The sequence below is a fragment of the Dermacentor albipictus genome, chromosome 10 (assembly GCF_038994185.2).
Source record: "Dermacentor albipictus isolate Rhodes 1998 colony chromosome 10, USDA_Dalb.pri_finalv2, whole genome shotgun sequence".
Lineage (NCBI taxonomy): Eukaryota > Metazoa > Arthropoda > Arachnida > Ixodida > Ixodidae > Dermacentor > Dermacentor albipictus.
Window position 1 is genome coordinate 74,334,752 of NC_091830.1, and position 13,252 is coordinate 74,348,003.

A 13,252-nucleotide genomic window follows, 5' to 3' on the forward strand; every position below is an offset into this window, starting at 1 on the left:
AGACTTCAAGCAATCTACACACATCTACACACGAGAGAAACAACTTAGCATCGCATGAATAACCCTTGCGGGAACGGCAGTGATACATAACAGTTATGTTGTACTCTTGGAAATATTTTATAACTTGTGGGTGCAGGACATGTTAGAAAAATTTTCACATTATACTTGTTATAGATATGGGTCTGTAGATGGGAGGTAGAAAACGTTCATCAGAATAAAAGATTGGTATGACCTTAGTTAATCCCGGCAGGTTAACAATGTTTGAATCAGAGAACAATTAGGGAACTATTTGGGAGAGTGCATGGGACAGCACTTGCCATGTGTGTTTTCTTTTAGAATAATCTGATTTCATCTATTGTGGTCGCATCTCGAAAAAAAAATTTTTGACTTCTCCAAATAAATTTTCGCTTCATCAATTACTGTCACAGACATTCTTACAGCAGAGAGCACGCTTAAATTCAGGCATGTAGTGACATCTCCGTACCTAAATATCCAGGAAAATGCGTCGTTTATTCTTCGAACCTAAATTACGGGACACTCTCGCCGTTTGAGTCTGTGAGGGCTACATCGAGATAAGAAGGTCGTTTTATTATACGCAAAAACGAGTGATCATTATTCATCAGACATTGATGCGAAATCATGACAGGAAAGATGTTCACCGGTATATTCATGTAGGAACTTGTATTTAGGACCGCATTATTGTATTGTTTCCATGATTCCGAGAACCTGTCTTTAACCGAATTTTGATGTAGACGCTTCGTTTTGTTATTGAGACCTTTGAGTGGTTTGTTACAACCAGGTGTGTTGCTATATTTTATAGCTACACCTGGAGCGAACCTCTAACTTGAGTTATCAATTCTTTCTCTAAAAGGTATGCAATTCTGTTCTACTGCTCGTAATATATCTTCATGTAAAATGTCATCGAACAATGACACATATGAGTTTTTACTTGCATAGTGAGGCTTTTTATAGCATTTTGTACCCTAGGGTATAATTTTCTGTTTGGCGTTCGAAGTAAATGACCAGGGATGATCGGACGATCATCGAAGAGTAATATCCGAACATGAGGTGAGGTATCAGTGAGGAGGAGGTCAACGCACAGCGGTTCTTTGAATTTTTTCAAGTTTATCTCCTAAAAACAGTTGGTGAGGGCTCCAAACTGGGGAGGCGTACTCCAAAACCGGGTGAATAAATGCTTTGTACGTAATTACCTTCATATGTGTTGTTGCATGATGCAATGCTTTTCTTAAAAATAAGTTTCCTGTAAGCTCTAGAGCAGACCTTCTCCACTTGGAGGCGCCACACAAGTCATGATACCACCCCTACGTACCTAAATCTGCGTACATTCAAGAAATAGTTGTCACGAATTTTATACTGAAAGGAAGACGCGGTTTTCCTTCTTGTTATATGAGCAAACGTCAATTTCGAATAATTTATTTCCATTTCCCATTTTATGCACCAGTCATTTGAACCTTGGAGGCATCGATTAATTTTCCTATGGTCAGTTTTATCTTCCACTGTCAAATAAAGCAAAGAATCGTCGGCAAAAAGTTACTGACCCTTGTGGAACCCCGAACAAGACTTCTAGTGGATGAGACATGATGATTTCTATGCGCACGGATTGTACACGACCACTCAAATAGGCTGCAAACCAGTTCACAATGTCGGGAGCAATACCTGCGTTCTGAGTTTTCAAAAGCAATTTACAATGCGGTAGCTTATCAAAGGTCATTGCAAAAACGATGCAGACGACTCCAATTTGTTCCCAGGTATGCACAGCTAAATAAAAATCATGAACCGTCTCAATCAGTTGCGAAATGGTTCACAATCCGCTGCGGAAACCATGTTGTCACGAAAAGAAAAAGTTATTGGCTTCAAGGAAAAGAATGATATGCTTTGCTACTGCATGCTCTATAAGCTTACAGGTCCCAGAAATAAGTGATATGGGACGATAGTTGCTAACTTGGATTCGCCTGCCAGATTTAAAAACAGGAATCACAACACCACCGCGCCAATTTTGAGGTAGTGAACTGGTTTCCAAGAATTTTTTCAAGATTATGGTTAGGTAAAATGACTCCCATTCAGCATATCGCCGTAAAAAATCACTTGGGATCCCGTCTGGCCCGCTAGCTTTCTTGGTATCAAGCGTAAGCAATTGCTGAAATATGCCTGCCTAAGTGATTTCTAGTGGGCCCGTTGCGCAGACGCCCAATTCACTGCGCTAATTGTTTCTTTCCTCTGTTTTCGTCTTCGTAAATTCTGACTGGAAGAATACGTTGAAGCAGTCAGCTTTGTGCGTATTTTCCGTGATCATTTGAGATCCGCTTTTTATCTGGTGTATCTGTTCTTTTTTTATCCCTTAAGTGCATCCAATACTTTTGTGGCGAAGCCTTCAAGAACCCAGGAAGCGGTATGTAAAAGTACTTTTTCTTAGAATCCCGTAACGCTAATTTTAATTGAGCACAAAAACTGGACACCTTGGCTTGGTTTTGTTTGTTTTTGTAGAATCGTTTTATGCTGCGTTTTATGTATATTATTTCCCTAGTTATCCATGGGCTCTGCTCCTACGTATTTTTCATGCTGGTGGGAATAAATTTATCTATGCAATGCTCGACGATTTCCTTGAAACATTGCCAAAATTCTTCTACAGATTCACTAGGTGACACAAGGTGAAATTCACTAAACGATAGACTTAAGGTATCCACTATTGTTGTATCGTCTGCCCGTGCGTAGTCTTTTTAATTTAAAACCAGGTGATCGCCGGCGACTGAGTATATCGATTGGTATGTCGACGGATATTATTTTCTGGTCTGATATTCCTGGTTCGACCGACACAGTATCAACAGCTATTTTGCAAGATAGGAACACAATGTCTGAAACACTTAAATTATGGGGTTTTAAGTGCGAAAACCACTTTCTGATCATGAGGCACGTCGTAGTGGAGGACTCCGGAAATTTCGACCACCTGGGGTTCTTTAGCGTGCACCTAAATCTAAGTACACGGGTGTTTTCAGGAACACAAGGTCTAACAATGAATATAAAGCGTCTTGTATATTTTCTTCAACAATTTGCAATTAATTATGGTAAATCATAATTTTCAGTAGCTTTTCTGCACTCGAAACTTCCGTGTGTCCGGGCGAGAGAGTTTTCAAGTTTATGTAGTGTAAATTAACATCTCACGTCATAATTAGCCTTTACTTCGTCCAGGTAATAGTGCAGTCGACTTTGCTCTAAATCGGTCAGACCTTTCGGATTGTGTACACTTTTTCTGCGTCTCTATTTTTACTTTTACATTCAACTTTCCAATTATTTCAATTCTTTCCTAATCTCAAATATTGTTCTTAAGAGGAAGCTTTAGCTCGGGTGCGCCGACATAAATACATGTGAAAGGAGAATTTGTTTTTCTCGGCAACCACTGCAACAAATATAACGAAATGTGTTGCGTTAAAAAGAAAAACTTAAAATCTAGTGAATGTTGATATCGAGTTTTTTACTTAGGTCGTGAGTTTTATATTAAAATTGGAGAAAATAATAAATTTTGCGAAAACAGGACACTATCAAGTTTACAACTGTAACTCAGCAAGAAAAAACGATATCACGATTCTGTGAATTTCATGTGATAGCGCATGTAAAGTGGACAAAATTAATATGCTACACATAAATGTGAAAAAATTCCGTAATAAAGAAATACAGCTTTCCAGGACCCTTGTACTCAATGTAAGCAATTCATGTAGGATCTAAACTGACATATCGAATTTGTCCCCTTTATATGATCTAATTGATGCCATTTACAGAACCGCGATATCCGTTCTTGATCCAGAGCTATTAATTTATAAGATGCGTGCGTCTATATTTTCGAACGAGCAAATAGTTTAAAATTATATTAGCGAAAATCAAGCCCTAAATCAAAATTGCGCTTCCAACAGTCACAAGATTTAACTTTATCTCTCAACTGCAACACATTTTCTTAAAATCTGTCTAGGGGTTATCGCAGAAAAGCGTTTTACCGTTTTACATCTATTTGGATAGCTAAACCGCGGGCTAAATCTTCCGTTTAAATCAGGGAATGAATCAAGTTACCTAGCGCATTCTGAACTACATGCTGTTTTCTGAACGAAGTGAAGTTATTTTGAATCAAATGAACTCAGAAAGAAGTCGTGAAAGAAGAAAGATATGCCCGTAAAGTACAATTGAAAGACGAAACGACGGTTTTATTTCTCGAAGAAACTCGCATCACAAACCAAGATATTCCGATGTCTTTATAAAAGCAGCATGGCAGCCAACGCTCCAGATTAACCAACGTCTTCATCCGGGAATGCCTGTAGTTTGCATCCAATGTTCCCTTTCCGGGTTGTGTAGTTCGTCCGAAAGAAATTCGTTACCTTGCGCATAAAAATGACCCGACCAAAGCGTTGGCCTAGTGATAAGAAACCGAACGGGGCGCACGATAGTTCTGCGTCGTAGTCCACGTCGTATGCTGCAAGTGCGAAGTCTAGATTGATGCGGAACTTCTTGACCTCACATGCCTGCAAAAGAAAGAGCGCGCCACATATGGTGGAGAAGTTGAGCTCAGTCTTGCCTAACACAAAAATGATACTAGTCGCCTGACAATTCAGGAGCGCCTTTGATTCGCAGTGCATTGTAGGCTTATTAATTCGATTACCGTTGCTGCTATACTTCACCCAGCTTGAGGTGTGTTGTGTATTAGAAGGATTGGCGTGTGTAGGTATGTGCACCCACTCACAACATATTAGGGACCAGGAAATTTGAAGAAAAGCTGAATATATCCGCAGCCACCCAACGCAGCCTGGTATTCTAATTTTGGGCCTCGACTAGATTATGCGAACACAATTGTCGTATACAGTTTTAGCAGCTACTGCTGCAGCCTGTTCGGGAAGTGAACGTTTTCTGATATCTCGTGGTCCGTATACTTTTGTGGCCCGATGTATGTATGTATGTATGTATGTATGTATGTATGTATGTATGTATGTATGTATGTATGTATGTATGTATGTATGCATGCATGCATGTATGTATGTATGTATGTATGTATGTATGTATGTATGTATGTATGTATGTATGTATGTATGTATGTATGTATGTATGTATGTATGTATGTATGTATGTATGTATGTATGTATGTATGTATGTATGTATGTATGTATGTATGTATGTATGTATGTGCGCGTGTAACTTCTGTCCAGCCAACTTGGATAACTGCGTAGTCCACTGTATAGTCCAACTTGCGCCAATGATTGGTTTAGGATCGCGCTGCTGTGCTAAAGGAGCCAGGATAAAAAGCAGCGTGGGTTGCTGGGCGTGCAACAATGGGAAGGTGGTGCTTTTTAGTGAACCCCTTCGACGCCGACTTTGCTCACAGCATATATTCCACAGTGTAATTGCGCTCTTCAACGACCCTCTTTCATCTATGAGTACCACGAAGTATGTGACGTGGTTATACGCCAGTCTTCACTAATCCTCTTAGACGCCATCTTTGGTCACTGAGTATGTGTCACTGGGTATACTGGGTATGGCGCTTTTTATATATTCACTCATATAATACATATAATTAACGATTACGCACCAAATATGGAATAGATTGCTTAGCGCATTATATTCGCCAATCATTTTGAAAGGATGAATGCATTGCCAATGTGCCTCTGCAGTGCACTTGCTAAGTATTTGACTCTGTTGCGCGACAAAAAGGCGTATGCGAGCGCAGGTCCCTGAATCAGCAACTATGAGCCACGTTTTTAAAGTGTAGCTAGAGGGTTTGAAATGCAGCGAAGGCACATTATTTGGCGAAACTCGGACGTCACCGCTGCATTTCTTCCCTTCTTTTCTCCGTGATCTGACACAGCAATGTGCTTCTTTAGTTGCGTCCATTAGTTTAGGTTGATTTGCCAACTTCGTTTAATGTGTTATTGCTTGTTCTTTACTCACCGATGTTTTGTATTGCGCTTTTCATTGTGGTTGAAATTGTACCGAACTGTTGCCCTCGCTCAATGCCTTCATTGAGCAAGAGAAAAAAAAAAAGCTTTTTTTTTTCTCAATTGCGTACGGTAGCGGTTCTGACAACGCGCACTTTCAGAATTTATAGGAAGCCAGGGCTATTTGCCTTTATTAGCGTTAGCAATTGTGATTATGAAAATACTCGTAACAAACAAACGGATTTCTTGGGCTTTGTGTGTGTTCAACTTTATTCAGGCCTAAATATAGAATGAATGGGAATAAAATTTACCAGGGCGACTCAATGAACTGCACTGCCTAATTATAACATAGCATGTTTCTTTTGGCTGATGATAACAATATTTACTGCAAAAATAATCATAAGAGACCCAAACAGTTTGATTTCTTTCACTATGTTTAACCAGGCATAGATCTAAAGCAAACTAAGAAATTTGGTTCCATAACAATGGCGAAAATTGCAGGCCTAAATTTAAACGTATGGCTGTATTTTATTTTCTGAGAGATAATATTGGCTTTAAAAACATAGAGGTCGACGTCATCTAGTGCGCTCTATGCTGCTACTTGCACTGAGAAAGAGCAAGGTAATCGCAAAAAGTAGTGAGTGAAGTAAACATATTTCTACTCTGTTTTTTAAAGTGATGGAACTTAGTGAAAAATAACCGAAATATAGACACCCTCGGTCCACTTTTTGTTATCTTGTTGCAACAATTAAGACGCTTACATTCAAAGCAGTACGAAGACAATTTTTCGCAGCTTTAAAAATCTTACCAGACAGTATGTTCCGCTTGCATGAAATTTCAAAAAGTAAGCGCAAATGAGGTAAGACACGCGCCATTTCAATTTAATACCAGAATTGTCTCGAGACGTCGGTCCTAGCATCATCGACATCATGGTCACGTCGTGACATAGAGAGAATTCGGCTCTGTAAGTGTAGCAGCAATACTGGGAGCGAAAAAGTTGTGCACAAAAAAAGAACACTCCCTCACCGGGGTGCAGCGCACTTTTCTTGTGGCAGGGCTCGCAGGCGGTTGCCGCAGCGATCACACGAACGACGCTAGCCTGTATATCGTAACACCATTGCGGATACGCGCCCAGGGTTCCCAAAGCGAAACTGGGTCCGTATTTACAATAGTTGCCATTCGCTAGCCACATTCGCGAATAATATGTCCACCAATGAGAATGGCTGAAATTTTCTCTTGATGACGATTCCCCCGCAATAACTTTTCCTGAATTTTGGTAAAAGCTATTGGTGAAAGACTTTGCAATGCATCTGTTCGAAAAAGCGAATTTCAGCCAATTCTGGCACTGAAGTTGATATCAGTGAACCCGTTAAGCGGATGGCGCATGGCCCCTAAGAACGAAAAGGATTGTCAGTTCGGCTCCTGGTGGCAGAATTCACAGAGCTTTTCGTTCCTAAATGCTTTTTTTTTTCATTTGCTGATCACCTTCGCTAATAATGTGTCCTACATCGCTATTGGCTAGCATGACGGCTTTTAGCTTGAGAACGTTTTGTGAAAACGGGCCCTGGTTTTCTGAAAAAAGAACGTTACAATGCATTGTTCACTGTTATTTGCGACCTCCGCATATATTCACAACCCATGAATTGTTAGCCGACATATTAACCGGAAAGAAAATGCCTACAACTTCAAAATGGCAATCAAAGTTGACTCGAGTGATATTCTTTGTTCGGCAGCTGTTAGTAAGATGTACTAAATATATTATGGCGTATGTTGCACACTGGCTGCGCTGTCATTTCTACAGACACAGAAATACGCGTCTAAGACGGTACATTTCTTGTGCCAACAATGAAAAAGCTTGAGCATGATTTCTGCTTTTCCATGTCTTCAGCTGCACTAGGGAGTGACCGCCAATGCCACAAATGTTCAGTTAAATACGTCGCGTCGTCTCCATAAATGCTACCCGCTTGAGAGGGATACAAGGGGTGGGGAAGGAATCAAACAAGATGCCGAAATAGGCCTTGAAGTAGCTTCGTAAACGCAAATTTATGCAAGAACATTTATTTGCGCAAAAGCATTGCCACCTTAGGGGGTCGCATAATTTTTTGCAGCACAAATCGCCAGTGGCAAAAGGCCGTCCTTAAAGGAGTTGCGTCAAAGCTCTCAGAGGCCACGATCTAGTGCACCCTATAGTGCTTGCATTGATTGAAAGTTCCCCACACATGGTGCTGCGACCTTTTCCTTGAGCAATCTGGAAGTACTTTTTTGTCATATAGTCTTAGGCAACAGCCCAGGAAAGGCTGTTAACCAAAAAGTCAGATCTTTTAAATGGAAAAATACGGTGGAAACAAAGCAACCTGTGGACTTTATCAAAATTTAAATAATGAGATCACACTAGAGATCTTTTGCAACAAATCAAATGCCAACTCCGCATGGTTTGATGCGAGATCGCGTTGTGTAAAATCGAATGGAGGAAACGCAGTATCTCCAGTATCCAGTATCCCCAGTATCTCCAGCATCTTTGAGAATGCCCCAGTATCTTTGAAGCGATAAATGTAGGTCCAGTCAAAGCACGGTGCCTCGACTTACCTTACCGATAGAAATGCGCCCAATTACGGAGCTTTGATGCTTTATTTTAGGGCGGATTAGTCGCAACGTACACCGGGTTACATTAAAACGTACTCCAATCACATCGTGTTCTGAATCAAATCAAAGGAGAAATTATACTCTAGGGTTTTCCAAAACCTTTATGGGAATCTTCAATCTGAGGCCGCCTTCACAATCGTTGTCATTCGGTAGTCGCATTCGCTTATAATGCGTGGAGAAACAAGAATAACTACAATTTTCTCCTAAAGACAAGACGAAAATATTTTTCTTTTCTCTTTTCTTCAAGAAGCATGAATGACGGGAATAACGTGGCTATGTTGAGTTTAAGTATCGAGAACAATGAACATTCGTAGACTCCCAAGGCTCCGAGCTAGCATCGGCAACCATCAAGGCACGCAACCCGGAAACGGCTGAAGAAGCGGCAATCGCTCTGGCCACCACCACATGCACAGACGCATCGGTTATATTCACCGACTCTCAGGCCGCCTGCAGAAACTTCTTGAGGGGCCGCATCTCGGCCGATGCACTCAAGATACGAAAAAGACGAAGCACTCCGCTCCCGTACACCTGCGTAACGTGGGTACCTGGACACGAGGGACTAGAGGGGAACGAAGCGGCCCACGCCGCTGCCCGCGAGCCCGTCAGCCGGGCTCCCCTCTCAACACGCGCTCTCGGACCCGTGACAGAAGAGGTGGAGGCCGTACCCATCAACTATTCGGTCATATTGCAACATTACATGCTCGAGCGTCGAGTGTACCCTCCACCGCACCCTAAACTCGACAGAGAAAAAAGCCTAATCCTTAGACGCCTGCAAAGTGACACATACGCGCACGGAACGATAATGCATCGCATCTACCCGACACTCCGCGGCTACCTCTGCCCAGTTCGCAAAGTAGCCGACAATCTGGCACATTTGCTCCTGGAATGCCCGTGGCAGGAAGGCAGCGAAATGCAACCAGAAGCGCACGCAACACGAGCAATAGAAGCAAACGACCTATTCGAAGCTTGGGAGGCTACGCTAACCCTCGGCTACCTGGAAAACAAACGACAACTCGTCGCCAGGGCCAAGAGTCGAAGCCAGAGGGTTCCTGGACTAAGGAGCCCTCCCACCTTAGGCTGATACCCGGCCTCGCTCGGGACACTGTTTCGTTTAATAAACGTTTCTCTCTCTCTCTCAGTCTGTCTCAGTGCTGCTTGCTGATTCGTTTGGTAGCGTTTGAAAACTGAGACAAATACATTCGTGCTTTAGCTGGCCTTTTCAATCCGGTGGACTCAATTTTCGCAGTGGAATAGAATTAAGACACAGACAGGAAATAAATCATTAAATAAAGATAAAAATATTAACGAAGAGAAAGCCAGGTCACCCGAAACAGGGCGTTATCAAGAGGGCTTGGGTGAAGACAAAGCATTTACGAATATTTCTTACAGTCGAAAAACGAATATACTTCTCGAATACATTTTTAGTATCTGACATTATCAGATGAGCCCAATCAAGCTTGATTGCAAAGCAAAAAAGCGATATAAGTTTACCAGAAATTGTCACTGCAAACATAAAACTTGAGAAGGTAGATAGTGCCGCGAGCTACGTCACTAAGGCGGCCATGTTAAGTTAAACCGCAATCGCTCACACTCATCCAACCGACACGCTAAACGAATCAACTGCTTACTTGTTTTTAATGGTTTAACATTAACCCCTAATGAACAGCGGCTACTAAAGAGGAAGGAAATGACAGAAACTTGCTAAAGATGCGAATAGAGTGATGCAAAGCTCATTTTGCAGCAATGGTAAAAAATCGTCAATAATTGAAAATAGTTTGAAAAGAACTCAAGATTCCATTCGATTCCTTTCTGCCGCATTCTTCTTCCACGCTCGGGTCGGTTAAAAATGAATATACGCATAACCATAGTGATGAACGAAAAATAAAACAAACCCTTCTTTTTTCGAAGGGGCTCTGTGCTTGGTTATATTGGATAGTATGGTAGTCCAATTGCTCGTGTAAAAAAAATTACCGACGATTACGTTACTTCCTAATGCAAAATTTGAGCGCAGCAAATAAGCTGTTTCACCTTTTCGATAGATTGAGGCAAAGAAATCGAGCAACACATGTATGTGCTATCACAGAATTTTTTTTTTATTTTTCACACGTATTCCTTTAACAAAAACTCCACTAACAGTTCTTGACAGTCATAAAGGAAGCTTTGTCGTCGGAGAAATAGACTGATATATGTTCGACTTGGTACACCAATGCTTGATTCTCATAGACGAGATCTATACAAGTGCCTCGCGAGGTTGTCACAGCCGTGGGACGCGTTACGAGCGAGAGGAACGGGGTGTTCTCCCGCATAAGTGTTAGGAAATTGCTGTTTGTATTTATGTCAACATTAAAGTCCCCCACTACTAACATCGGTTTGGATCGATGGACGGTTAATGCGAGTTGCAGGAAGTGCACGACGTCTTTGGTGAGTGCGGTAGCGGACTCACGAAAGCGGTATCAGTCGGTCGCTGCTAGCGCTGGGGGGATGAAAGGGAGGAGGAGCTGGTTACGAGGCCGCCGACAAAGCCGACGACGACGCGAAACCCAGGAACGGACGCCAAAGAGCCCTTTGTGTAGCCAGCCCTCTTCCACAGTCTCTCCTCCTCCCTTCCATCATCCCCTCTCGCCCGGAGAGCCGACAGCGCGTATGAGCGGCGGCGGAGCAGGTTACGAGGCCGACGACAACGCCGACGACAACGCCGACGACGACGCGAAACCCAGGAACGGACGCCAAAGAGCCCTTTGTGTAGCCAGCCCTCCTCCACAGTCTCTCCTCCTCCCTTCCATCATCCTCTCTCGCCCGGAGAGCCGACAGCGCGTATGAGCGGCGGCGGAGCAGGTTACGAGGCCGACGACAACGCCGACGACAACGCCGACGACGACGCGAAACCCAGGAACGGACGCCAAAGAGCCCTTTGTGTAGCCAGCCCTCCTCCACAGTCTCTCCTCCTCCCTTCCATCATCCTCTCTCGCCCGGAGAGCCGACAGCGCGCATGAGCGGCGGCGTAGCAGGTTACGAGGCCGACGACAACGCCGACGACGACGCGAAACCCAGGAACGGACGCCAAAGAGCTGCGCTCTAAAATCGTTTTCTGAGCTATCCAGCTTCCTACGTGTCGTAGTTTGAACTTTAATACAATAAACGACATTAGGAAGAACGTGTCCCTAGGCCACTTGGCATACCACAACGAACAACTACGTTCTTGCGCTAAATGAGCTCAAAAGTACACACGTGGACGGGACAGCGTTCGTCGCGTCCGTGTGCTTAATGCGTTTGGGGTCGGCAATTTTCAGTATCAGTAATGCATGCAAATGGGAGCCCTCGGCGTCCTATCAACCAAACGACCTCCTCTCGCTCCTGCTGTAAGACTGGTAACCATGCTCAAAATGGCAAATTAAAGGTGTAGACAAACATTAGATGCGTCATTTTCATTTGTGCAAGCGCCAGCTCTAAAGCCATTTATATGCTAGAATGTCCACTGTGCCGCAAAAACAGAGACTAACTGACGCAATAAGACAGTTATTTAATCTCAGGTTAAACGGTCATCATACTGGCCCCGCAAAAAGACTTCTCGAACCAACTCGGGGACATTTTATCTAACCGGCTCACAGTTTGGATAATATAAACTAGTTGTTCTGCAGTTAAACTTTCCTTTTCGAAGTTGCGGAAGCACAACCACCTTCCTTGTTCCTACGGCACCCCAGCAAGGGAAGGGCCTCTTCGAATAATCATGTACTTCTTTTATTGCTTAAGCATTGTTGGGCTACATTCCCCCGAAGGCAGTCCGCCCATCCGTGTGTCTGCCTGTGACAGGTGAGGCGATGCGCTCCTCATGTGTACATGGGGCACTTTAGGGGTATATAGGAGAATGCCTCATGAGTACGTGTGACTGCTAATTCTTCCTAAATAAGACTCCTTAGGAATAATCAAGGGTAAAGAAGCCTAATTTAGATTAACTACGATAACTTTACTTAAGCACAATGGTTTTTATTTGAGAGCAGTTATAAATAGTGATGGAAATAGAAGTTACTTTAAATTAAATTATTCAGCCTAATGAAGAGCACTTAGGAATAAATTATTAAGTCTAATCATGAAGATTCTCTTGGCATCATTTCAATTGCGCAACAGAAACTGTTAAAGGCAAATCAGGATTAATTAATGGTCATTATGTGATTCACGTCTAATATAAATTAGGTGTGCGTTTACATTAGCTTCGACCAATAAGATTATTTCGAGTAGTTTTGAGTTTAGGTGATTCCAACTGGTCATTGCCATATTTCGAGCACATTGCGTCATCCTCTACACAGTGAGCCTAGGCAGCATTCTTTCCAGTAGTTTAAACGAACAAAACAACAAAAAGCAACAGAAACGCTAACAAACGTCGCCATCGCATCATCAGACGTGTTCGTTTCTTTCAGAGATAAGTGTACAAGATGAGCTGCTGGAAAGAATGCTTACGCATTATCTGATAAATCCGACTAGGGTGCATCTGCGGTACTATTTTTTGACATCCGGGCAAATTTTCTTTTGGTTTATTCAATGCCGAGATTAAAGGGAATATTGTCATTCTCCCCAACACAGCACGAAACTGCAAAGGAAACCCATAAGAGTTCCTCGAAAGAAAGCTCCGCAGTTCAAAAAATTTTTCTAGTATGAGATTAAAGCCCGGACCAACGCCTTTC

General features: G+C 42.6%; 1 protein-coding gene across 1 annotated transcript in view; it reads right to left on the bottom strand.

The window, feature by feature from the left end:
- Window positions 1-4,185: 4,185 nt before the first annotated feature.
- Window positions 4,186-13,252, bottom strand: part of LOC135899927 (uncharacterized) — a 69,960-nt gene continuing 60,893 nt past the window's right edge. Inside the window, exon 12 of the mRNA XM_070526578.1 lies at window positions 4,186-4,526. Coding sequence (XP_070382679.1) covers window positions 4,293-4,526 — 234 coding nt within the window. The 3' untranslated portion in view covers window positions 4,186-4,292. The remainder of the gene's footprint in view (window positions 4,527-13,252) is intronic.